Raw genomic sequence first — 26,411 nt, 5'->3', positions numbered from 1 at the left:
CAGAGGAGGAGTAAACTTTAATTTAAAATGAAATTTAAAGAAAAACTCTTTAATTTCTTTAATGTGTCTGCACTTGTTCTTCAACACGCGGCGGTTATGTGTTGATATGATTTTGAGTGTGTTACAAAAAATACAATAAATATGTGACAAAACCACAAGGCATCTGCATGCATAATGTGAAAAACTGTACAATCTCCATGGCATTACATCTCAAAAGTGCAGTGACAGTTTACAACTTTGAATTTTGCAGATTTAAAAAAAATGTTTTGTTAGAAGGTGACAAAGTCAGTGTTCCGTTTGCCATGCCATTGCACCATGCAGCTATCTCCCTGATTACACGAACACTGAACTTATACCACATGACTTTCTCAACAGGATTGTTCAACAGGATTGTACCATACTTCTAAATTTTTCCCAAAGTTTTACAAGGTAAAATTAACAAAAAGTATAAAATTTAAACATTACCCCAAAAGAGGTCTTTAGCCTGCATTAAAATAGGTCTTAAAGTGTGGCTGGATTTCTTAGTGAAAGCATCAGTGCTTTGTGCAGGAAGTAGCAGTTGAATATGATATTTGGGTAAGTACTTTTCTTTTGCAACATATTTTGAACAATTTTTTCAGGCTCTTAGATTCTTTATTAAAATGGTTGCTACTGAATTAAATGTTGGATGCCTTTACTTTTGGTCCAGACATTTAGTGACAGTTTCAGGATGAAGGCCTACTTCCAAGTAATTATTTCAGCATTATTTTGTTCTAACAGGGGAATTGCATAGCTTCTCATAATGCCGGTATTAAAATACCACAAGATACAATTTGTATAGTAATTCAATTTACCATTGCCGTATTGCATGCTGTATTATACCAAGCTATGTAGGCATATACACGTATCAGTGTTGACTGAAGGCTCAAAGGTAATTAATTTGCATTGAATAGATGCAGTGCTAAGAATAACACTTGTAAACACTTGAATTTGCATCATTTGATAAGGAAATTAAGTCACCTACTGACTCGTCAACTTTGTACAACTTTGCGTCACGGCAGACCAAAGCAAAACACTTCAGTGTGGACTTCAGAACTTTTTGGGAAAACCAAGGACAAATATTGGGTTTCATATCGCTGCGCGATTTGTCAGGATTTAAAACAGAACATTTTAATCTTTTAATTAAGATTATGGTATGATTGTTATATTCATATTGAGATATATAAAATATTGAAATACATGGTTTATTTTATATGGAGGAAAGTCAGGAAATTGCTTGCATGTGACAGAATATCGAAGTTGCTTGTTAATTATTAACTTGTAAAGGTTGAGTTGACACCATAATTAAAAGGAGATTAATCCAGAGAATAATTTGCATAATGCAGTTCCGTCAAGTGGTCATGAGATCGGTGGGCGTAGCAGCTGCAGTGCGTCAGTGTTGTCTTGGATGTCTGTGAATCAACCCGCTCCGAATTTAACTGTAAGTTTTGCTACAGCAATGGTTTAATTTTTTTCTTCAGTTTCATGGATTATATAGTAAACGTTGAATTACCTATGAATGCGTCTTGCTGTTGTATGTATTGTACTTATCACACTTGTGGATAATAAGAGTTGTGACTGACTCTGGTTTTTGAGCGGTTTTTACGAGACTTGCTTTTCATGTATGTCACGTATGCCACAAGTACATTAGTCTGGCGCCCCTATTCGATAGTCTCCCTGCGAACAGCGAAAGTGAAGTTTTCTCTTTCGTCACGTTACCACCACAAGTTTAATTCTACGATCTTTTCAGCCTTTCTGCGTCAATTGAATTGAATTTTGTGCACTCTGAAACCATCCTCACAATTAAGTTTTGTCTTTCCTTGTATTTGTTTTTCAATGGTATTTAATTAGTAAAAACTATGTTACGAGTATTCACAAGTTTACCTACCAAGAGCAAAATGTGACAGAACTTTTCATTCATCATTGACATACGGGATTTGTTTTCATTTGTGGGCAGGAGATCCAGAGTACCGCGATGCAACAATCTGCAGCAGCCTGTCAACAGACTGATGTCTCTACAGAGGCTCATGTACATGTACCCACCCCTGCAATAGGTGAGTAGTACATGTAGCTAGACCAGTTGCTTGGGGTCACAACATTGTGAGGTCGGCAAGTTGGCAGAAAAAATCCTGGTAGCTCTGGTTAATATTTTTTGGCCAATGGGGTATTGATTTCCATAGTATTACTTAGTATTTGTTATCATTTTTTTCCGAATCATGTTTAGATGACAGAACTCTTCAAGAGGTTGCTAAGAGGCTTGGTCGTGATTGGGTCACACTGGCACTTGAGCTGGGCTCTACGATGGTAGATGTTCACACTATGGAGACAAATTACCCAAAAGATGTCAAAAGGCAAGGTCTGGAAATGCTTGTAGCGTGGAAACATGCCCAGTCCACCGGTGTTGAACAGCAGAGGACCACGTTGTGCACAGCATTGACAAACATGGAAAAAGCAGATATTGCCGGATTTCTGAATGGTAAATACATGCCTTTGCTTATTGGGCAATGTAAAGAAGAGTTATGTTACTTGCATAAATTATAAATGTCTCTTCGCATTGTGTGCGTGGTATGTCAAAATGACAATTGTCTGTGTCGACATGACAATTATGTCAGGTCAAATTATGTTCGCCTTCTACATAATGACAAAGTGGTTTGTCATCAAAGTCGTACTTACACTCTTGAAAGTCCTGGGTCAGATTTTACTCGGAGTCTGAGTCAAATTTGACCTGACACACTTCTGGGTCAAAATGACAAATACCTCGGGTCAATTAACTCAAGGGAGAAAATGAAGTGTCATTTTAACTCGGGAGAAGTGTCAAGTCAAATCTGACCCGGATTCGGGTTGAATCTGAACCGGGACTTTTTAGAGTGTATATGATTTGCCGATTGTGCATCTGCAAACATTTTCAATTGACAAAGTATTGAAAACTTCAAATGTGTACACTGTACCTCCCTCCGCATTGTGTTTCTGCCATATATAAAAAAAGGCTCATAAGCTTTCAAAACAAAAAGGCTAAAAAGTTCTTTATTGAGTCACACATTAATTTTCACTTGTATATAAATGAATAGATGAGCAAAATTGCTAGGCAAAATTTGAAGAATTATACGCACGTAGTTAGGATCGTGAGCTGTTGGGCAAAGATGATTTTCAATCAGAATTGAACGAATGAGATATTACTTATTTGGAGTGTAGTGATTATCGTAGTTAGTTTTCGTGGGATACAAACTGGGAAATGTGGTCCGATCGCTTTTGGCGGTGATGATTGCAGATGGGTATCCGCGTGGTACACAGAGGCGTAGCCAGGAATTTTTCAGGGGGGGGGGGGGGCGCTGGGGGGCGCTGGGGGGCTGGAACATTTCATGGGGGGGGGGGGCGGCCTCATGTAGATCAATGATAATTTTTTTAGAAACTGAAAATCTCAGTCCCCCCATGGCTACGCCACTGGTGGTATATGTACATCTATTTGCATAGGATTTCCTGATACAGTGCGATTTATAAATAATTACTCTGGATTTTTTATCATTTTCTTTTCCTGCGACCTTTACTATTCTGATAAAAGTTTGGAGTAAAATTCATACTTTTCAAAAAAATGTCGGTGGCTAGAACATCACCAATGACTGTAGTTTTATCACCAAAGGGTGCTGTTATCCAACTAAATACGTTTATTTACGCCGCTCACAGTATTTTGAGCTCAGACAACACGTTACAAGTTTAAGTGTAACAAACAGAAACCAACTGATGTATTGTCCATCTATTTATATATATTGTTTCCTCTATGTATATTTGCCAATTAAGATTACGCCCCTAAGTATGTTTGTCATATCTGAAAAAAGGCTAACAGAACCTTATTGAAGTTGCATCTAAATTTTGCGTTTGTTCATGAATTGAAGGAACGATATATGACCTGTTTGGGGTTTAAGGAATCAGCAAAAAGATTATTAATCAAATTAAGTTTTGCCCTTCTCCGACGTTTTAAACACTGTATACTCGGTGTGTAACCTCCATAGTGAGAGTTGGAAAAAATCATTGGGTGGGACTCCAACCGACGACCTCCTGCTTTCTAGTGCAGATGTCTTACTACTCGATCACCGAGCTAACGGGATCGGTTGGCCGGTTCGAATCTGATGTACATAGCAGCGGGTACCGCATAAACTATTATAAGATGGAACTTCCAAAGTTCCATCTTATAATAAAAAGATTATTGTTGTTTTGTTAGTCAACCTTGGGATAATGATGTCCAATCAACATTTTTGCACACCTGCAGGTACCAGCTTTACCAGTGTAAAAATTGCATTTACTATAAGGTAACAGTGGACAAGTTTGTGTCCAACAGCAGTACAATAGCCAGAACATTCATTTGTTTATGTTTGCGCAGATTTATTTTGTGCACTGCCTTACTACCAGACTGGAAATCCATTAATTTCCTTTACATGTTTTTTTTCCATAGAGGAAAACAGTCAATCTGTTTCAGACACATTGTTTTATTGAAGCAATTTGTTGTTTGTTTTGATCTGAATAGGAGTGCAAGCACCCAGACCCCAGCACAGTCAGAGGCCAGACCAAGAACCAAGGCTGACAGATCAATGCCAAGAAGCTGGTAACAAGACTAGGGACAAGTTAAAGCTACTTTATAAAACAACAGGCAGTTACGTGCAGTTGTCACCTAAGGTTGATGATGACCAAATGCACATAGCTGGTATATACACCAAAGTACAGTTAGACACACGGGAAGGGGTAGCAGATGTCACTGGCCAGAAAGGGGAAACTGTAAACTCAACAGAATATGTTAAAATATTCAGATTAAGGACAAGAACTGGGGAACTCATCAAACGCCTCCTTTTCTTTGGCATGGGAGGTGTCGGGAAGTCCACTATTTTTGATAAGATTGCATTCGACTGGGCCGATGAGACAAGCGAAATCCTGAACGGATTCAAGCTTGTCTTTCTTTTAGAGATGTGTGCCCTGTCGCAAAAATCTGACCTTATTGATTCAACTTTTGATCAACTTCTACACAACGATCCAGGAATAGCAAAAGATAAACTTGATCAATTCATCGAGGCCAACCCAAATGAGGTCTTGATTCTTTTGGATGGTTTTGATGAAATGAGGACCAAAACACTCCATGCAGCCTCATTTGGTTCTATCCTAAAAGCACTCAATAGAACAAAATACCAGGAATGTTTCATTTGCGTATCCACTCGCCCCTCTCATCTTGAGACACTGATGTCAAAAACACTTGTCCAAAATCCTTGCATACACGTAAAGGTTATGGGGTTTGCTGACAAGGATGTCAATGAATACGTTCAGAAATTCTATGACAAAGATCCTGATAGTGGCAGTGCGCTAATGCAAACCATTCGCAAGTCCAACACGCTGCGTGGTTTTTCAACCACTCCAATGTTGCTACTTCTCATGTGCTTGTTGTGGAGAGAGAGTAACAAACTCCCAGAAACAACTTCAAGTCTCTTCAGTGAGGCAGTTGAGCACATGTTCACAAGAAAAATCGAAGATATCGAAGATGCATCGGAAATAGTGATTGCCATAGGAAAAACTGCGTTGAATGGACTCATGAATGCCAACAAGAGATTTTCATTTCAAGAAAATGAGTTTGAACCGAATGCCCTGGACCTGGCACTAAAAACGGGCATCCTAACCAAAGCGAGAGTTATCAAAAACCGCAAATCCCACAACAACATACAATTCATGCACAAAACTATGCAGGAATACTGTGCAGCGAAATACTTGCAGAGTTTGACATTCCCAACCCTCAGATTTCTTACGCGTTGGAAGAAAAAAAGAACATTTCAGAGCAAGTTGAGGCAAATGTGTTCAAAACTTCAGGACGTTGTTTCAAATGATTTTCTCTTTCGTTTTTGTTGTGGTGACAATGAGAGGTGCATGACCAAAATCGTGAACTTACTTAACCGTAAGTTCAATAAGGATGAGCCCAGGTACCAATCAGATGTAGTACAAGCGATTATTCGAAACTGCTTTTTTGAAAGCCAATCAAAAAAACCCCCACAGTGTCTTACCAGAGACTCACAGATCCCTTCAACTATCAAGGTGGATAACAATAATGATTTCCGCAGTCTCATGTACCTTCTTGAAATCCTCAGTAGTGCTGAGAGCCGCACGGCACAACTGGCACTCGTTGAAACAATTGAGGTTTCTCGTGTGTCTTCGGTCGGTGATTCAGCTGTTGCCCTGGGTTACATGGAAAACCTCAGGAATATGAGGCTCTACAGTTGTCCTTTAGTGACGGGCGATCTTGAGAAAACCCTGACGTCACTGAAATGCCACAAACTCTTGACCGATTTGTGCATAAAGTGGGACAGTACATTGGGGGGTAGAGCTATAGAATGGGCCCCTCATATCAAACACTTGACAAGCCTCAACAAACTGGAAATAAGTTACTGCGAACTTCAGATTACAGACATTGAGCACATTGCCTTGTCTTTCAGTGACATGCCCAAACTGACTGCCTTAATCCTTGCCGGCAACACAACATTGGGCGGGTCGGCTGACTTGTGGACCAAGAATTTGTTGCGATTTACGAACATACAGACGTTGAACCTGAGTAATTGTACATTACAATGGACAGATATCAAACACATTGCCTGGGCTGTAGGTACCATGCCAAGCCTGACTGACTTGATCCTCGCTGACAACCCGGCACTTGGGGTGTCGACTGAGAAATGGTCCCATTATTTGTTAAGAGTAAAGAAAAAGCACACGCTGGACCTTAGCAATTCCTCACTTACATGGGAAGATATCGATACGATTTCCGTTGTGTTAGACCTCATTCCCACACTGACTAACTTGAGCCTTACCGGTAACACAGCGTTGGGCAGATCGGCTAACTTGTGGGCCGAGAATTTGTTGCGATTTATGAACATACAGACGTTGTACCTGAGTAATTGTACATTGCAATGGACAGACATTGAACACATCGCCTCGGCTGTAGGTACTATGCCAAGCCTGACTGACTTGATCCTGACTGACAACCCGGCGCTTGGGGTATCGACTGAGAAGTGGTCCCATTATTTGTTAAGAGTAAAGCAAAAAGACACGCTGGACCTGAGCAATTCCTTACTAACGTGGGAAGATATCGATACGATTTCCGTTGTGTTAGACCACATTCCCACACTGACTAACTTGAACCTTACCAGTAACACAGTGTTGGGCGGATCGGCCAAAGCATGGACCAATCATTTGTGGCGATTTACGAACATACAGACGTTGAACCTGAGTAATTGTACATTGCAATGGACAGACATTAAACACATCGCCTCGGCTATAAGTGGCATACCCACACTGACTAACTTGAGCCTTGCCGGCAACACAGCGTTGGGCGGATCGGCTGACTTGTGGGCCAAGAACTTGTTGGGATTTACGAAACTACAGACGTTGAACTTGAGTAATTGTACAATACAATGGACAGATATCGAACACATTGCTTGGGCTTTAGGTGCCATGCCAAGCCTGACTGACTTGATCCTCACTGACAACCCAGCGCTTGGGGTATCGACTGAGAAGTGGTCCCATTATTTGCTAAGAGTAAAGCAAAAAGACACGCTGGACCTGAGCAATTACTCAGTAACGTGGGAAGATATCGATATGATTTGCGTTGTGTTAGACCGCATTCCCACACTGACTAACTTGAACCTTACCAGTAACACAGCGTTGGGCGGATCGGCTATCTTGTGGGCAAAGAACTATTTGCGATTTACGAAAATACAGACGTTGAACCTGAGCGATTGTTCATTGCAATTGACAGACATTGAACACATCGCCTCGGTTTTAAGTGGCATACTCACATTGAGCCTTGCCGGCAACACAGCGTTGGGCGGATCGGCTGACTTGTGGGCCGAGAACTTGTTGCGATTTCCGAACCTACAGACGTTGAACCTGAGTAATTGTACATTACGATGGACAGATATCAAACACATTGCCTCGGCTTTAGATAACATGCCAAGCCTGACTGACTTGATCCTCACTGACAACCCAGCGCTTGGGGTGTCCACTGAGAAGTGGTCCCGTTACTTGTTAAGAGTAAAGCAAAAGCACACGCTGGACCTGAGCAATTCCTCACTAACGTGGGAGGATATTGATACGATTTCCGTTGTGTTAGACCACATTCCCACACTGACTAACTTAAACCTTACCGGTAACACAGCGTTGGGCAGATCGGCTGACTTGTCGGCAAAGAACTTGTTGCGATTTACGAACCTACAGACGTTGAACCTGAGTAATTGTACATTGCAAGGGACAGACATTGAACACATCGCCTCGGCTTTAAGTGGCATACCCACACTGACTAACTTGAGCCTTGCCAGCAACACAGCGTTGGGCGGATTGGCTAACTTGTGGGCTGAGAACTTGTTGCGATTTACGAACATACAGACGTTGAACCTGAGCAATTGTACATTGCAATGGACAGACATTGAACACATCGCCTCGGTTATAAGTGGCATACCCACACTGACTAACTTGAGCCTTGCCGGCAACACAGCGTTGGGCGGATCGGCTAACTTGTGGGCCATGAACTTGTTGCGATTTAGGAACCTACAGACGTTGAACCTGAGTAATTGTACATTACAATGGACAGATATCAAACGAATTGCTTGGGCTTCAGGTGCCATGCCACGCCTGACTAACTTGATCCTCACTGACAACCCAGCGCTTGGGGTATCGACTGAGAAGTGGTCCCATTATTTGCTAAGAGTAAAGCAAAAAGACACGCTGGACCTGAGCAATTACTCATTAACGTGGGAAGATATCGATATGATTTGCGTTGTGTTAGACCGCATTCCCACACTGACTAACTTGAACCTTACCAGTAACACAGCGTTGGGCGAATCGGCTAACTTGTGGGCAAAGAACTGTTTGCGATTTACGAAAATACAGACGTTGAACCTGAGCGATTGTACATTGCAATTGACAGACTTTGAACACATCGCCTCGGTTTTAAGTGGCATACTCACATTGACTAACTTGAGCCTTGCCGGCAACACAGCGCTGGGCGGATCGGCTAACGTGTGGGCCAAGAACTTGTTGCGATTTACGAACCTACAGACGTTGAACCTGAGTAATTGTACATTGCAATGGACAGACATTGAACACATCGCCTTGGCTGTAGGTACTATGCCAAGCCTGACTGACTTGATCCTGACTGACAACCCGGCGCTTGGGGTGTCGACTGAGAAGTGGTCCCATTATTTGTTAAGAGTAAAGCAAAAAGACACGCTGGACCTGAGCAATTCCTTACTAACGTGGGAAGATATCGATACGATTTCCGTTGTGTTAGACCGTATTCCCACACTGACTAACTTGAACCTTACCGGTAACACAGCGTTGGGCAGATCGGCTAACTTGTGGGCCGAGAATTTGTTGCGATTTATGAACATACAGACGTTGAACCTGAGTAATTGTACATTACAATGGAGAGACATCAACCACATTGCCTTGGCTGTAGGTGCCATGCCAAGCCTGACTGACTTGATCCTCACTGACAACCCGGCACTTGGCGTATTGACAGAGAAGTTGTCCCATTATTTGTTCAAAGTAAAGCAAAGAGACACGCTGGACCTGAGCAATTACTCAGTAACGTGGAAAGATATCGATACGATTTCTGTTGTGTTAGACCGCATACCCAGACTGACTAACTTGAGCCTTGCCGGCAACACAGCGTTGGGCGGATCGGCTAACTTGTGGGCCGAGAACTTGTTGCGATTTACGAACATACAGACGTTGAACCTGAGCAATTGTACATTACAATGGACAGACTTCGAACACATTGCCTTGGCTGTAGGTACTATGCCAAGCCTGACTGACTTGATCCTCGCTGACAACCCGGCACTTGGGGTGTCGACTGAGGAGTGGTCCCGTTACTTGTTAAGAGTGAAGGAAAAACATACGCTGGACCTGAGCAATTCCTCACTAACGTGGAAAGATGTTGGTACAATTTCCACTGTGGTAAGCCACATTCTCACACTGAAATACTTGAGCCTTGCCGGCAACCAAGCACTGGGCAGATCGGCTGAGAAGTGGGCCAAGGAATTGCCGAAAATGTTGCGATTAAATAGGCTGGACCTGAGCTTTTGCGATTTGACACCGACAGACATTGAACACATTGCCCCGGCTGTAGGTAACATGCCCAAACTGACTGCCTTGAACCTTGCTTCTAACAAAGCAATGAGTGAGTCGGCTTGTGCTAAGGAATTGGCGAAGATGACACACTTAAACAGGCTTGACCTGAGAGATTGTAACTTCCAACCATCAGACTTTGAACATATCGCCTCTGCTGTAGGTGAGATGCTCAGACTGACTGACTTGTACATTGGTGGCAACCTTGAATTGTTAGATAAGTTGAAGTCCCGCTTCCCATCGCTTAGGGTTCACATGGACCTCTCCCGCTGGGAGTTACCATTTTTATAACAAAATCAAATATGAACATTCTCAATGAAAGAGAGACACTTTTTTTTACATGACAATGTTAAAAACCTATGGGAAAAATCAGATATTTAGGGTATGCTAAACATAATTACGAAATTTAAATTTAGGTGAAAGTTTTGTGGAAACTGGGATTTGTTTTCTTCTCAGCCACATTAACCACACAAAATATTTGTCCCAGCAACAATAAATCAGATTTTGTAAAATATCACCCTTTTTGCTAAAACAAAAATTAACACTGTGAAATCGGAATTTACAAAATAAAATGTGTCATTCCAGGATGCGTGTTGCAAGTTGAAACATTCTCGATTCAGATCATCAATTAGCTGTTCACCTTCTACGTACGACACAGTGGCCATCAAATTCAAACTGACACTCTCAGATTTGACCTGACACACTTCTGGGTCAAAATGACAATTCATCTTGGTCAAATGACCGCAAAGGTGACTCAGGGAAGTGTCATTTTGACCCGGAAAAGTGTCAAGTCAAAGCTGACCTGGATTCATGGCCAATCTGACCCAGGACTTTTTAGAGTGTAAATGATTTGCCGATTGTGCATCTGCAAACATTTTAAATTGGCAAACAAAATTATAATAGGCTTCGAATCTTTACGTGTGTGCAAGAAAATATCGCTGATTTGAAAACCTAGTGGATGTATGGTACTCGTTGATTTCTTATCAAACCCTGAGGCTGTATGGGTGGTTTGGTCCATTTCCTTCACAAGTTGAAATTTGTGTTCATGTACAACGTTAAAACAATGAAGTGAAAAGATTGCGGGTAACACCATGTAATCTCTTCTTTGAAAAAGTGTGGTTCTGAAAAGAACCGCTTGGTTGAATTTAGAACTCGACGTTTCGGACAGTGTGCTCTGTCCGTCCTCAAAGAAAAGATTACTTTCCACATGGCGTTACCCGCGATCTTTCTACTTTATCTCATCCACCATGTTAAAATATTGAGTATCCTTTTAGTAGTGGATTCATCCAACCGCAGATGACAAATACATGTACATTTTTGTAAATAGAATTGTATTTTTATAGACTTATTGGCCTGATAATTATAGTCTTAGTATAAACAATTTTAAACCTTGAGTATTGAGTGTTTTTGGGATTACTCCAACTACCAACTAGAGTATCGGTAATAATTCTGTCAATAATGTAAACAAGATTGTCATTTTTTTTTTTAAAGAACCGTTTATTTTACACGCTGTTTATATTTTGTATAAACTTTGGTGCTAAGATTGTTGTGAAGATTACTTAAAACACTGCAAGTGAAGCAGTAACTGTTGAGGGGGATGGGATCCTTGCACAACTGTATTCAGGATTATGTATCCGTTCTAAGTGAAAATGAAGTCTACCAAAATGTGGAAAAAGAAACTTCTGACATATTTGGATATAAATCAAATTAGTGTCATGTCATATTTAGTGATGTCAAATTTGCAGTCTGTGTCTTGCAGTGACTTATATGCTGGATTCGATGTTTTAATGAAGTATTTCAGTTGAAGGAAAATTCATCAGTTTCAAATAACCGTCAAGCAGATTATGTTAGTACATGTAGCTGTTTTTCATTGATATCTGTTATCAGTAAATAATACTCATAAAAATAACTTGAGAATTAACTCCTTTACGCAAGTAATAACCTGATGGAGTAGACGTATGAATTGTACTCTGGATCCACAAAACAAAATACATCATGTTTGTATCTCACAATTGTTTCTGGTGTGATCAATCATTTTGTGTCAATTATATACTCTGTTAATTAGGTTGCATTGTACCTTTAAACTGTATTAATTTGTAAAAAGAAATTGCAAACTTCAACATATTTCTCACGCACTTGCATATTTGAGTCACAATTTTGGCAACACAAAAAGAGAAATGTCCCAAGCTGCTACAATAGAGACGCAGCGATAAGGGAGTCCAACTATACGTGCATTAATGACATATTGATCAAGCATAGAAGAATAAACGTATACATTTTTGCTACTTGACTGCGCGTAAAATCTATTTGTTAATTTGGGGCCACCGTAGCATATTATTCATGAATCAGAATGAAACTTCGCTCACACCCCCACCCTGCAAGCTAATAAACAACCTCAAACACTAAGGGCTAAAATATGAAATTTGTGGATGATTTTGAAGGTGATTCTCCAGAAAAATCCATTGCCATGGCTGTTGTGCATGTCTTCTGTACCTACCATGAATACCCATGAAGCGTCGCATGATCACAATAGATTTTCAAAATCACTGCACCTGCGGGTCGTCTGCATGTACCTTCATGCAGTGTACACGAGGGATTGGGTACCAAACCGCTTTCAGGCGCACTATTGGTTTCAATTTTTGTCTGGTTCAATGTCGTGGAAAGCATGATCAATGCACAAGCTAAACACTTCTAGGGCCCTACCCCCTTTATTGACATGTTTGAAATGACATGGTGAAATAGATGTCTGCAACATATTCGCAACAAAAGCCTGTTATCAGAAGTTCTGATTCAGAACCATGATTATTTATAAGAAACATCAAGTAACGAAAGTAAATTACTTATCAGGTTTTATAAGTCAATTGACAAGCTAGAATGCACATTTTGACCGCCGATTGTTTTTTCCTGTTTCAAAATAAGTAAAAAAAAGGCTTAAACATTTCTTAGACTTAACATTGTTTAAACTTCATAAGCGTCTTTTTTCCCCTCCCAATAACAATATTATTCGCAACATTCATCCTTCATGCCTTGATCGCTTGCCAATGTGACGACTGGAAAAGGAGTGGCCTTGACTTGACTGGAGACAAGAATTCTGTCTCAAGCCAAACAAACAAATCATTTGCTTGCAGCTAGCGTAATTTTTATTCCTAGGAGGGTTAGGGGCAATGTCATGAATAATTTATGTTTATCCATGAGAACGGACAATGACATCAACAGCATTGTTGTTAGATACTCAACTAGTTACAATACATTAAAGCATTTTAAAGAACGGTTGTCGTCGAGCTACCACACAGTAGCCTAGTGGATAGCGAGATGAGCTATGGATACAAAGATCCCTGGTTCGATTCCACGTCTTCGCTGCTCATTTTTCATCAGCTATTTTTCTTCTCCAAATTTATCACTGAGATAATTTTAAATTGAGGGGAAAATAGAACGAGAACCTAAGTCTTGCAATGATTCAAAGGAAAAACTGAATTATTCATGACATTGCCCCTAACCCTCCTAGGAAAAAAAAATACGCGCGAGGGCCAGCCTTTTTTAAGGTGCGTCGGAATAATCACTTTCCAATTCTACCCCCAGTGGTCTAGTTCCCGCAGGGCGCGTTGGCGACGCAAAAGCATCCCGAAATAATAATTTAAATAAATTAATGCAAAATTGTTTCTATTAAATGAAAACATAACATTTTAATTGAATAAACTATTCAATTTGTAAAAGAGCACGATGCGTTTACCTTTAATTTATCCGAGAACTTATCCGAGTGACTTTTAAATGAGCCGCAAGTTCACGTCTGCCGTAAAGTGTTGTTTTCTCAGAGAAAATGATAAGGGAACTCGGTCTTCGTTCCTCTTTGACTTTTTGAATCTTTGTTATCGTTTCCATTATTCTTTACTTTGCCCACGGAAGAATAAGATTGAGAAGGAATTGCGTATAAGAAAGGGGGCGGGGCGGTGGGGGGGGGTGCAAAAAAATCATCTTCATCTTAATCAGACTATTCTACAAAATCCAAGTTGAAAACGACAGCAACAAACACAATAACTCAAACCAATACACAGCTTGTCATAACTGGATTTAAAATATCTTCATTCTGAATACCAATTTCCGTATTGACAATGACTTGAGATCGTGAACATTCCTTCAATTATATATAAAAAGCACATTTTGATATTGACAAAATGATTACACTTTTGGTGGAAATGTAACTTGTAACGATATGGAATGCGAAAAATCAGTTAAGTTGTAATAAATCATAAGCAGTCACTTTTGAGAAATACCATTCCAAACTGTTTCCCCATTTTTACTTTGTCCAAATTTGTCTTTAAAATCATACACGTTATGGCTGATATGCACTTTTCCAATTAAAAACAAATTGCAGGGATACATTTAATTGATCTATTAGTAAATCTAGCTGTATTTTGACAAAGCTATAATAACTAAGCTTTATTATATTAGGATATTGGGTTTTTTTTAGGATCGCAGCTGGTATGAAAATTAAACTTAAAGTTGTATCTTACAAACTATTAACAGCACATGATGACATCAATACTTCTAGAAAGCTTATTCCTTGTTAAAACAAACAGTGTTATTTTTTAATAACAAGTAACAAAATGCGGTTTATTTGTTAAATTTTAGGAAATATATTTGGCAAGCTTGAATTAAAGGATTAAAAGCTTTTTAATAAAGATCTGCTCTGAAACACTTTTGAATTTGGTTTATAAGAATTCTGGGCAAAGCATATTATAAACTTCACTTTATCAAAAACGCAATGCAAGATGAAAATAACATAAGACAATGCACACGTTTTTTTCTTTAGTAAGTAATTAACATCATATTTACTCAGCCAAAATCAAAATTTCATTTTGAAAATATCAATGAAACACGTGCATGTTTCAATTTTCCATTTACTCAAATTCCCTTACTTTACTGTTTGGATATAAAAATCAATTCAAGACAATGTTTTACAAACAGAATCATTATAATTAAACATGCATTTTCCATGCATCATGCATTCTGTGTTAGCTTGCAAATTATATGCATGTTACACTGTCATAAATAATTTTACATTAAATCGATATAGGTCTTCAATACAGCTTGGCGCGTATCTCGATTACTCGAGTACTCGTGAGTAGTTTATGGTACTCAGTGTTCTACTCATGGTTTTTCATCTACTCGAGTACTCATCCTGGTGCGAGTAGAAGCAGGAACTCGCGAGTAGCAATTTAGGGTTTAGGGTTCACGGCTTAAAGGGAATATACATCATTTGCTTATGCTGTAATTTTCAGAAATGGATGGATTTGGGGGGTTGGTAATATATAGCAAATATTGTTACACTGACTATTTTTTACGTTTTGGGTTCGCAGATGCTATAAAAACCAAGAAAAGCAATCATTTTCCTGTAGTCTGGTTTCCTGACTCCATTTAAGATGAAACGGAGCAATTTATTGACGTTGGAGAATCGTTAGGTCACGGAACCAGTCTAGATGGCTTGTACCCGTTCACAGGTGTGTAATCGATTGCAAACAAAACCAGACTAACTAAAATGTGGTCAACTGGGGCCAGTATTTGAAACAAAGCCCGTTTTTTCCAATGCTGGTCAGCCGACCAGCGTTGGAAATTGATACGAAAATAGCACTTTTCTTGAAAATGACAGTATACCAGGTGCCATGATTTTACAGGATGCTTTACACTGTCACTCACTAACAGTCCAGCAAGGTATTTCAAAATAATTTGGTAGTTTTATTTCTTAATGTTTGCAAATGTTGTATTTGCCCTTTAATATGTGCTCTGCAAACAGGGAATCACTCCCTCCACCTCTCTCTCCCTAGGATTTTGTCCCCCAAAAGAAACTCAAGTAAATGACTCAAAACGTCGCACAGTAAGGATATCTCAGTGCTTAAGAATGTGGTGTGAGTTGCACGCTATTTACTTGTAGTAACTTCCAGTCATACTAACACGTATGTCATTTTCCTGCAAGTATGGGAATTCGGTAACTACTCGTGAGTACTCGACTACTCGCGAGTAAGTTCTTTGCGAGTACTCGAGTTGAAAAATCCACTACTCGCCCAGGCCTAGTCTTCAAGTAAACTTCAAAAACTATGACAAACAACCAACTTTGTTTGACTTGAAATGCAGCCGATATATCACTAATGAAATTATTCAAATGATATCAATTGATTTCACTTAAAGTTGTGTTCCGTGTGCTCTTCAACAAATCCGGTTTTTCTCTTTTAAATTTAAATAAATTTCAACTTCTATGTTTTTGTCCAACCAAACACTCTTGGGTTTTTTGGAGGGGGCATCTACAATCCTCAGAATTTGTTTTATTTTTTTATTTTGGGAACAAACAGATCTGCCTTGTGAGCAGACTGGCTCCCGGTCAATACATTATCGACATTGTTTATGGGTTGGGAACCAGTCTCCCCTGTAAGAACAGAATTACTGTGGGCTGCAAGTAATTTGAAATTTCAAACTATAGCGTTGGTTGATTCTTTTTCGGTCGTTTTCTCAATCCCAAAAAGTGAATAACTTTTGTATTGCTAGAAAAATAGCAAGTTAGAAAAGGAATTCATCTTTTTTCCGGGACGAAACTTGAAAATAGCACAGGGAATGGAACTTTAATGTAAACCTCAACGCAACAAAAAAGTTTCAGTAAAAGTGCGCACTACCCACTCCACAGCTGATCCTTAATTTGTTGTCCAGTAAAAATGTTTAAGTCCTAATATAATTTTTGCAAAGATAATAATTTGCAGAGAAAAGTGGCGTCAAGAACCAGTCATTGGAGAAAAAAGCCCAATTTGATTGTATTACTTCTGCACGTAACCGTTCCCTGCAAGATTTCACAATAATTGACATAACAAATATATTTGTAAGTCTTCACAAATATCTCATCCGGTAGTATTACTTTTTATCACTGATTAACCAAAAGTGCCCTCAAGCAAATTCGACTTGATCAACTGTACATGCCTATATACCATTATCATACCAGTAGTAGCCTAAGTAACTTTTTCAAACGGGCAAACCATTTCTGGCGGTGTGTCCAACATATACAATTAATGTTTTTTTATTGTGCTCTGGTGAATGATAGAATATTTTTCTGGAATCAAAATTTACATTTTCAACTTTCCGAACAAAAATAGTTCCTATTTTTCTTTTCATTGATATATTGCTGACATTCCGAGGTAGCAAACGTTAGCTCAAGCAACAGTTTAGTCATAATGAGGTCAGCCTTTTTTAACCAAATTAATTAGTTTTATTAGTCTTATATTTAACTGACAAATTCGATGAGGATTTTTAAACATGTCAGCTAACCATTTTTTAACGATTTATGATTACCGTACCTTGCTAAAGACTTGAGGATAGTATTATGATCAGGTGCGTAGCCAGGGATTTGTTTGCCCCATGCAAAACAGAATTTTCGTTCCGTTAAACCCGTTTTCAGCATCCCGATTTTGCTTCTATCAGCGTCCTGATTTCGCTTTTAATATCTTCATCCTTTTGCAATCTGCCACTCTGCATTCCCTGGCTACGACACTGATTGTGACATTAAGTGGTGTCCTACAGTTACAACAATTCTAAATTATGCTTACACATGAATTCACATTTCTCCCCTTAGAATTTCTGGCCACATTGTTTATCTGGCAAAAACATGTAGTCAGTTCCCAAAATATCAAAGCAATCTGCAAAATCAAATTCCCTGTAGCTCTGAGATTTTGGAAAGTGTTAAATGAGCAGTGCCAAAAAGGAATTAGTTTCACATCTTTTTTGGGATACTCTTAAAATGATCCGATTAAATACAGAAACTTGCAATCAGAATCATCAATCGAAACATTTTATCTAGAATTGCAAGACCAGCCAGACAAATTTTTCAACTTGGACTGTTACGATCTGTTTTATTTCAAATCGTTTCGATGCAGCCATACTATAAACCCCGATCTGTCATCTCCAGTATGTACTTTAATCATACATAAATAACGTAGCAGTGAAGTAGTCAGACACATCTGAAAGTATGTGCTGGGCTTGGCGTGGTAGGGTAAAAGGGGGAGTATTCGACCAGATAAGGAAAACCGGACACTGCCTGGTGTTAATGAGAGTGAGATCTTAACCATAATTGTGACCGGCTCCACAAAAAAGGGTATTATGTCGCAAACAAGTGAAATTGAGTTATGTGCATGGTTGGAAAGCCCACAATGTAAGCTTTCATTTGGTATATAATAGAACTCCATAGCCCCTCCCGTTCTGGAGATATGATGCATTTGCATATTAATTACTTCCTTGGAGTTCAAATTGCACAACTGAGAAAACAGGCTTTGAAATAGCTGGCTTTGTTGTAGAACAACAGAATCAAAATTAACATTTCTGTGAATGAAACCTGAAACTATAGGTATTAAAGATGTCAATCACGATAAAAAATGAAAATCACATTTTGACGAAATGTTCACCCTCTCAATATTGAGTGGGCCATTGCACAATAAAGCTCAGCGCGACTTAATACCCTTTTTTGTGGTGCCGGTCACAATTACTTATGACATGATCATGTACTTACTATGTTTGCAGCATAGCATCTACCCTAGTCGGACTCAAGGTTAATGTTTGATAAAGAGTGGTCAAGCTCTCTTCCCCAAACCCCCACCTCCCCCGAATCCCCCCTGGTCAAAAATACCCCCTCTTTATACCCTTTTATCTTAACTCCACAACTTGTACATGACATAACCTGATGTCATCATCTCCTTGGCAGAACTGTCCTTCACCCCTTGGCAGTGTTTAGCTGGGCATGATAGCAGGGAGAGTAGCTTGTGGTGGGGCTTGGATGGCCGCTGTTTAGAACAAATATCACCAACAAAGAATAATAATAATATTGTTGTGCTAATATGGCGCTTTACACCAAGTCTCAAAGCCCTTCACAATGTTACCCCTGTCTATCAGGCTGTGAGACCATTTTACTGCAGCAGCTCCAGATCACCGCAATCTGGTGTCTACCCTCACAGGTACCCATTTACACTCTGAAGTGGAGAGAGGTAATTGTAGTACACTGTCTTGCCCAAGAACACAAACAAGGTTCAAACCCACGTACCGTTACACATGAGTCGAACATCATAACCATAACTGTGCTGCCGCTTGGTTTACATACATTTAATCTAGTACAAAGCAAAGTTACCCACGCCAAACCAAAAAGAAATATACATATATAGCAGGACATTCTGTGTGGTACATGTAACCTTTTTTCCTTCTTTTATTTTTCGAAGCAAATATTTGGGTGCTGAGCACCTTTTTATATAGCTCCATAGAAACTGACCTCCACCGAGGCCAATATAAGTCCTAAAAAAGACTAACTAGACCAGGCAAGCATTGTAAAGCTGGTCCCAGAGTGCACACATTTCTATGCAGTTGATTCAGAATGTCAAAAAAGTTGGTAAAATAAGCTGCAGAAGTGATAACGTGAGGGAACGAAAAAATCCACCTTTCCCTGTATGAAAGAAGACTTGACTTTTGCCTACACATGCATCATGAAAGTGATAGACTTTTAGCATGTCTAACTCTAAAGTGACATTTTGTTCGGGAGTCGGGGAGTCAGTCAGTCAGTCAGTCAGCCAGTACAAAGAGGATAGGCAAGCCCCTCTAAAACCACCACATGTACACACAGTCAATATGGGCGATTCCCAATATAGTGCGCCACCAAGAGGTTGCTACGGAGTCTATTTTTCGCAGTGCATTGTGGGAGATGATCAACACATTTGCAAGGCACGGGACAGTTAAAATTGTTAGTTTGTCTGGTCAGTAGTTTCGTAAGCGTATGATTGAAGTATCTTTTTTCTTTTCTTTTTATCAAAGATGGTGTTTTTTGTGAGTTGGCAGTATGCTATGCCCCGATCTATCAAAAATGTTGCCTACTGACATTCGTTCAAATCGCAGCAAGTCGGCCATGTTTTTGTGGACTGTATGTAAACCTGCAAAATGGACTTTCCAGGGTAGCCTCTGTATTGAGAATTGCCTGTATTGTAAGACAAGTTTCTTCAATGTGAGTCCATTTAATATTCAACAAACCTTGGTTGTTGGGTGCCTCTGGTAATGCTCCTTGTTGGCTCTCACTGTCCTCCTCTGCTGCAGCTTCTGTAAGGGAAGAAAATACTTTTGGATTAGGCAAATATTTAACCTTAAGACCCGTTTTTTTTCCCCACAGTGTCCTCAATCAGTAAGGAAAATGAATATTGTTTAGTGTTTTACCTTCCTTTTCCTTTTCCTTTGTTTCTTCTTGTTCTTCAGCGGCCGTCTTGTCGGCACGGAAGAAGATGCGAGCACTGCTAAGACTGTAGTACAGCAGGTCAAACTCCTAAAGCATGATGAGAAACATAGAGCAATAGTTTTCTCCTTTTTTATCCTTTTTTTGTGAGGGTGAGGGCTTAACAAGAGCCCTCTCTTCCAGCCTTGAAAATTGTTTTCATTTTTATTCAGTGTACATTAGTTCCAAATAAACCACAATGGAAAACTGACTGAACATTATAAATATATTTTAAAGTTGAACAAAGAAATTGACTTGAGCGAGGCTGAACCCGCGACCTCCGGGTTGCCGTTCTGTTGCTCTACCAACTTAGCTATCCAGCCCTTTGTTTACGGTTCCCCAATTCATCAATGTCTTTCTTCAACAGGTGCAAGACACTTGAACAAAGGCACTGACTAGCGCCCATTGACATATTGGTAAATTTGTCTGTGCACAAGTGCACCCTCTACAGTGGAACGTACAAAGAAATTGAAGGATGCTGTTATGTGTCAAACTTAGGTGCATTTGTCTCAAGTAGAATCTGCAGATTAGTGTATGTTCACTTGAAAATTACTCAATGCAATACCAGTGTACAACTGGGCGACAGGTTGGCGCAGTGGTTTTTTCCTTGCGCTCAACATCTACAGTCCCGGTTCAATTTCCTGCATTGGTCCACCATTTGGATTTAGTTTTCAGTCATTACCGGATTCCACCGTTTCCCCCGTCTTCTGGCATTTTCCTTCAACGTCTAATACTGTAATTTCTTAATTGTCTTCATGTCTGCAGATTTCTTCAGGCTTTTGAGCTGCTATGCCTCATATGCTTTGGAAGAATCCTCGGTTTCATAATACTTGTACTCACTCTCTGGTACGTGTCCAGTCTCTTGATAGTCAGGCTGACTGTCTGCTGGAGTTTCTCATCGTTAGCCTGTTGTTTCTTCACAGTCTCCTGATAATTGTCACCCAAAAGAGAAAAAAATGTTAGCTTTACAGAAATTAAGAATTTGAAACCAAATTTCACGTTCAGAGCTCCTAATGATGAAATTGGACAAGTGATTTACAGAGTTCTTTTATTTCCTCGAATTGTTTCTTTGCCGCCTCTGGATGATGTCACAAACAGAGAAGAACAGCTAGCTGACAAAAATCTTAGAATGACAAGTGAAAAACGATTTTAAGACTTCTGTAATTTCTCTTTGTTTAAAATACAGGTCAGCCATTTCTGTGAGGTTTTAAAACCACAAAATCAAATGTTTTTTACTTTGCTTTTTTTTTGTAGCAAAAAAATGTTACCGGCTTTTGAATGAGAGACATTGACTGAAAAAGATAAGATTTTACCACATTTACTTATGGAATAAATACTTTATTAATTCCAAATTAATAATTCAGTTCTTGCAGGGCAGGCTGGTTCCTAACCCCAATCAGAATAGAAAATGTAGGGATGGGGAACCAGTCTACTCATTGTGCTAGTCTGTTTGTGTCGAAACACAACCCAAAATTAAAGTAATTTTTAAAGAGGGTTGCCGATGCCCGAACTAGTGAAAAAATGGAGTTTGGTTTTTTTTCATTTAAATACAACATTCACAATGACTATTTGTCAGGAAAAAATAGACTTTTTGTTGAAGAGCACGGAGAATACACCTTGAAAGAATCATTCACCTTCTCCTTCTTGTACTTGAAACTGACTGAGTGGAACCAGTGCAGGGAATCAAACTCATTATACTGGTCTAGCAACTTCAGGATGTAAGCCACACCTGCAGGGGGACCAAGAAAAAGAAAAAAAGGGTGTAATATACACATATTGACTGGCAGTGAGGGCACTAGTGTATGTCTATTTCCCGATGGCAGCATTAGCCCTTTTTTGATATAAGGTGGACTCAGTAGATGAATGCTTTGTGGTTTGTGGGAACTCTTTTTGTATTTACCCAAATTTATCCCAAACCGAAAAAGCGCTCTTATATTGTGTCTAAAAGTCTAATGGCCTTTTATAGTCAACCAATGGCCTAAGAGGTGCAACAAAGTGCTTGGTTCTCAAGCACGGCACCTGGTTGTTGCCTGTGCGTGGTACGCATACTACGCGCATGTGGTGTAGAGCGCACGGTCTTGCATACTGCTTAAAATCTGGGCCCAATTACGGCAGCAGAACATTCTGTGCTTACGGTAAGCGTATTTCGCGGGTTATGTGCTTACTGTGAATGTGCAGAATATTTCTGCTAGCACTGTTAGCACATGCTGATTGTAAGCGCAGAATGCTGTGGTTAGCATAGCCATGAAACTGGGCCCAGGTCTTAAACAGTGCTGATCAGTGTTTAAACGGCAGTTTCAGATCACCCACCAGATGGGCTCTCGACCAATAGGAACGGGTAAACTGTCTCAGGTATTTCTAAATGGAATTTTTAACCAGTAAATAGTGGGGAGGTATTCTACAATGACTGGCATACCCATTGCAAATCCATCGTCGGTGAAGGCGGCCCCTATTTTGTTCTTCTTGCTGAGTTTGTCCTTGCAGTTGATGGAGTGCTCAACAAAGTTCAACGACTACAGAAAATTTTAAAAAATGATAGGTATAAGACTAAAGCCGTGACTGAAACAGGCTTCCAGAGCTACTGCTGCATCTATTCTGTCAGCTTGTTCCCACGTAATTGTCATGAGTAAAGACCTAGACAATAGCGCTTGACAAGAGATTTGTACGCGGCCTCAGTCACAAATCAAATTATCACTTCTGTATCAGATCATTGTAGGCTGATGCTGCAATGCCGAGCTGCCCTATCTCCCATGCCCACAGCTAGCTAGCTATGGGCACAGGAGACACACATAATGCTGTAAATGAAACAAGAATCATCCACAGAATTTGTTGAAATTTCTTTTTTGTGCTTAAAAAGAGTTTGTGTAAATCCGAAATGGCTGCCCTGTAAGCCTTTACAAACAGTCTTGATTGAACTGAAGTTTTTTACTTTTTATTTTCAAATTCAAAAACGTAGTTCTGCAAAAAAGAAAAAGATTCCGACGCCAATGTCTTGATTAATGAATGAATTATTGGTCATTGAGTTTTCTGTTGTCAGTATCATTCACATTTTTCAATATGTACCAATTTACGCAAGAAACAAATCTGCAAATTGATTAAAATGAACAGTCAATCAAAACAATAAACAAATACTTGCGGGCCTCCAAATCTGCATGCAACACTTACCAGGGGAGGAAGGATCATGAAGAAGTGTCGCAAGTGCATGTTCTTGGAGCTTCGGAACTCTGGAGCGAAGACATCCACAAGCATCTGAGTGACATCAGAATTTGTTTCGTATTAAATCAACAATGAGCACCCATCATTTAACTTGACAATGATTTTGCTATACATAAAATCTTTGTTTGTTCAGGATTCACATGAATGAATGCTATCATCTTTTTTCAAGTTTTTATAATTATTAGTCCATTGGAGCATTTGCTTTACCTTGAAGTACTCTGTTCCCTCGGCGAAATTCTTCGTCAGATTGCCGATCACGCTGTCCAGATTTCTGTTGACAAAATAACAACCATTACTATCACCTTCAAGTAGAAAATTACGAGGACAACCAATAAATACAGGCATATGCAACAGTTTTTATGACTATCCTCTGGATCTTTTTAAAAAAAAACAATTTGATGTGACTTACTTGGCGGCCGTCTTAGCTTCTTCGGACAAGTTCTCCTCGGAGACAAGTTCCTCAAATTGGACAATGTCGTCAAGATCAGGCACAAACCTTGAAGCGAAAAGATCAGATCAGGAAAAAAGGAGTCGGAGCTTATCTGGTGCACTGGATGATTCTATTTCTATAATTTTAAAGATTTATCAACAAAAATTCCAAGCAGGAGAGAATCTTGCTTTTTGAAATAAATTAAATCTGAGCTTTTACTAATATGTGATGCGATCAAGCTAAATGAGTCGTTTTTTTTACAGATTTGAAAAGAGCACAATCTCAGCATTACTGCTGTGAGAACTCCATGCTAGTACCATCTTTAGTTCAAAAATTATGGAAGTCGGAACACCTAGAGATGTGATGAAGTGATGTGGTGAAGTGGCCCTATTTTGGCCTGTATCTCTAAATGAAAGTTCCCAACAAACGACTCATTTAACTTAATCACATCACATGTGTTTGCAATTTGTGCCTCCGTACACTGAGCTGAAGCCTAAATAAGTAATGGTCTCCCAAACTATGGGAACAAAATTGGTTAGCGTTACTCACATATTCCCCACGTAAATTTGGCTTGTGCTAGAGCAAGCATCCCATAACTATGGATAATATGCTAGCGCAGCAAGATAAGTGCCGTGCTAGTGCAGCAAGAGAATTGTGACCAGAAATGACAGAATTCCATGTTTAACAGAGTCGTGAAAATGTGGCCTTGGTAGTGGCTCAATACAGTTTGCATTTTGGAGTGATATACTACAAAACCCGAGTAATACTGTCCCAACAAAAAAAAAGTGGTAGGTGTAAAAATTGTGGTCCAAATCCATTTAAATTCAAAACATATGTTAAATATTTGTTTCTCTACCTGATGGCATTGCTGCAGCAGCGCAGGCCTCCAGACCGGACCATTCTGATGTATCCCATGGCATTTCCTATCCAGAAAGAAAATATGACATTGTTTTATGACAGGTTACCCATTTTTCCAAGTCCTCAGATGTAAAGGATTTACCAGGTACACTGTAACAGTGGGAATTGCTGGGAATGTGTGGTGTTGCAAGAAGAACATTTCTTTATAATAAGAAGCTCGAAAACTTGTTTCTACTCACCGATCTGACAGATGAGATTGCGGAACTGGTCCAGGTAGCTGTCACCGTCCGGCGTCAGTCCCAGCTTGCGGATCCCCTTGTTGAACTTATCGGCTCTCTCAAACGGGTACATCTGGTGAATCTCAACCTTGTTCTCTTTGAAGTAACGCAGGTCCTACACACAATTAATTTTTGGTTAAAACTTGATCAATCTTCGTTTGACAACGGTTCGTGCAAGGGTTGGGTTCTTCCAAAATGGGATTTCACTCCCATGAGGCTGGTAGTCCAAGAGGGTGGTGCTAGCTTTATGCTGAATTTCCAAAACAAAAACTTTACAAAATTTACCTATGTTAAAGTTGTGTTCCCTGTGCTCTAAAACAAATTGAAATTTTTGTTCTCTGAAATTTTCAGCTTGTACGTTTTATACAACAACACACTTTTTTTTTAAACATACATGTATGCAACCCTCTGAAAAAAAGGTTTTTGTTTGGGGCACAAACAGATCTGCTTTGCGAGCAGACTACAGACTGGCTCCCCGTTTGCACATTATCGATACTGACGGTAGGGCAGGAACCAGTCTACCCTGCATGAATGGAATTATCGCTGTCTGGCAGCAAATATTTCAAAATGTGTAAAGTAATAATTCAACAACTAATTAAACACAGGCATGCAACTGGGAATTCAGGGGGAAAAAAAACGACAAAACTCCAACCACACAAGACTTTGTACAGTATTATTCAAAGTAAAAATGAGAAATCAGCGGATCCGAGGAAACATTGCATGCCTGTAAACATGGACCGATGTTTTTCGGTCGATGTCTAATTTAAATGTGAACGTTTTTGTATTGCTGGAAAAAACCCCAGCAATTTAGAAAAGGAATCTATTTTTTTGGTGAAACTTGAAAATGACACAGGGAATGCAACTTTAAAGTTAATTCCCCATACTTCCTTATTTTGGTGGTGGTGGTGGTGGGGGGAGGGGGACTATCTTCCCAAATTAGCCACAAGGCAGAAAATCAATGTTACACGTTATCACTGACTGAGATCCAATAAGGCTACGTGGGGAAATTTCTCCACAAGTTTCCGGGATTGAGATGACTCATTGGGCTCATGACACACGAGGCAATTTGTTCTGGGCAATCTCCAAGAAGAAGACGAAAGGAAAATTGTAATTCCATGTAATGTTCTAAGGAATATCCATAAACTGTTGGAAAAAATGTAACTTGGTCTTTGTGAGGGTTCCGTCAGCTTGT

The 26,411-nt window shown here is 39.6% G+C and overlaps 2 protein-coding genes across 2 annotated transcripts in view; one reads left to right on the top strand and one right to left on the bottom strand.

Moving 5' to 3' along the window:
* Positions 1-7,491: 7,491 nt before the first annotated feature.
* Positions 7,492-10,455, top strand: LOC119726353. Its single transcript, XM_038198008.1, has one exon. It carries the CDS (start codon positions 7,492-7,494, stop codon positions 10,453-10,455), a length of 2,964 nt encoding a protein of 987 aa, XP_038053936.1.
* An 8,117-nt stretch (positions 10,456-18,572) lies between these two features.
* LOC119726495 (WASH complex subunit 4-like) overlaps positions 18,573-26,411 on the bottom strand; it is a 66,532-nt gene continuing 58,693 nt past the window's right edge. Inside the window, exons 26-36 of the mRNA XM_038198206.1 lie at positions 25,181-25,334; positions 24,940-25,006; positions 24,063-24,149; positions 23,861-23,924; positions 23,603-23,686; positions 22,854-22,950; positions 22,072-22,166; positions 21,278-21,364; positions 20,383-20,488; positions 20,203-20,268; positions 18,573-18,974 (exon numbers count right to left, since the gene is read on the bottom strand). Coding sequence (XP_038054134.1) covers positions 18,922-18,974; positions 20,203-20,268; positions 20,383-20,488; positions 21,278-21,364; positions 22,072-22,166; positions 22,854-22,950; positions 23,603-23,686; positions 23,861-23,924; positions 24,063-24,149; positions 24,940-25,006; positions 25,181-25,334 — 960 coding nt within the window. The 3' untranslated portion in view covers positions 18,573-18,921. The remainder of the gene's footprint in view (positions 18,975-20,202; positions 20,269-20,382; positions 20,489-21,277; positions 21,365-22,071; positions 22,167-22,853; positions 22,951-23,602; positions 23,687-23,860; positions 23,925-24,062; positions 24,150-24,939; positions 25,007-25,180; positions 25,335-26,411) is intronic.

Source organism: Patiria miniata, unplaced genomic scaffold, assembly GCF_015706575.1.
Source record: "Patiria miniata isolate m_02_andy unplaced genomic scaffold, ASM1570657v1 HiC_scaffold_2, whole genome shotgun sequence".
In the NCBI taxonomy this organism is placed as follows: Eukaryota; Metazoa; Echinodermata; class Asteroidea; order Valvatida; family Asterinidae; genus Patiria; species Patiria miniata.
The sequence above is the reverse complement of the archived record's forward strand: the minus strand, read 5'-3'. Positions and strand labels throughout refer to the sequence as shown.

Coding starts and splice junctions, on each gene's coding strand:
- LOC119726353 (XM_038198008.1), top strand. CDS start 7,492: ATGCCAAGCCTGACTGACTTGATCCTCACTGACAACCCAGCGCTTGGG.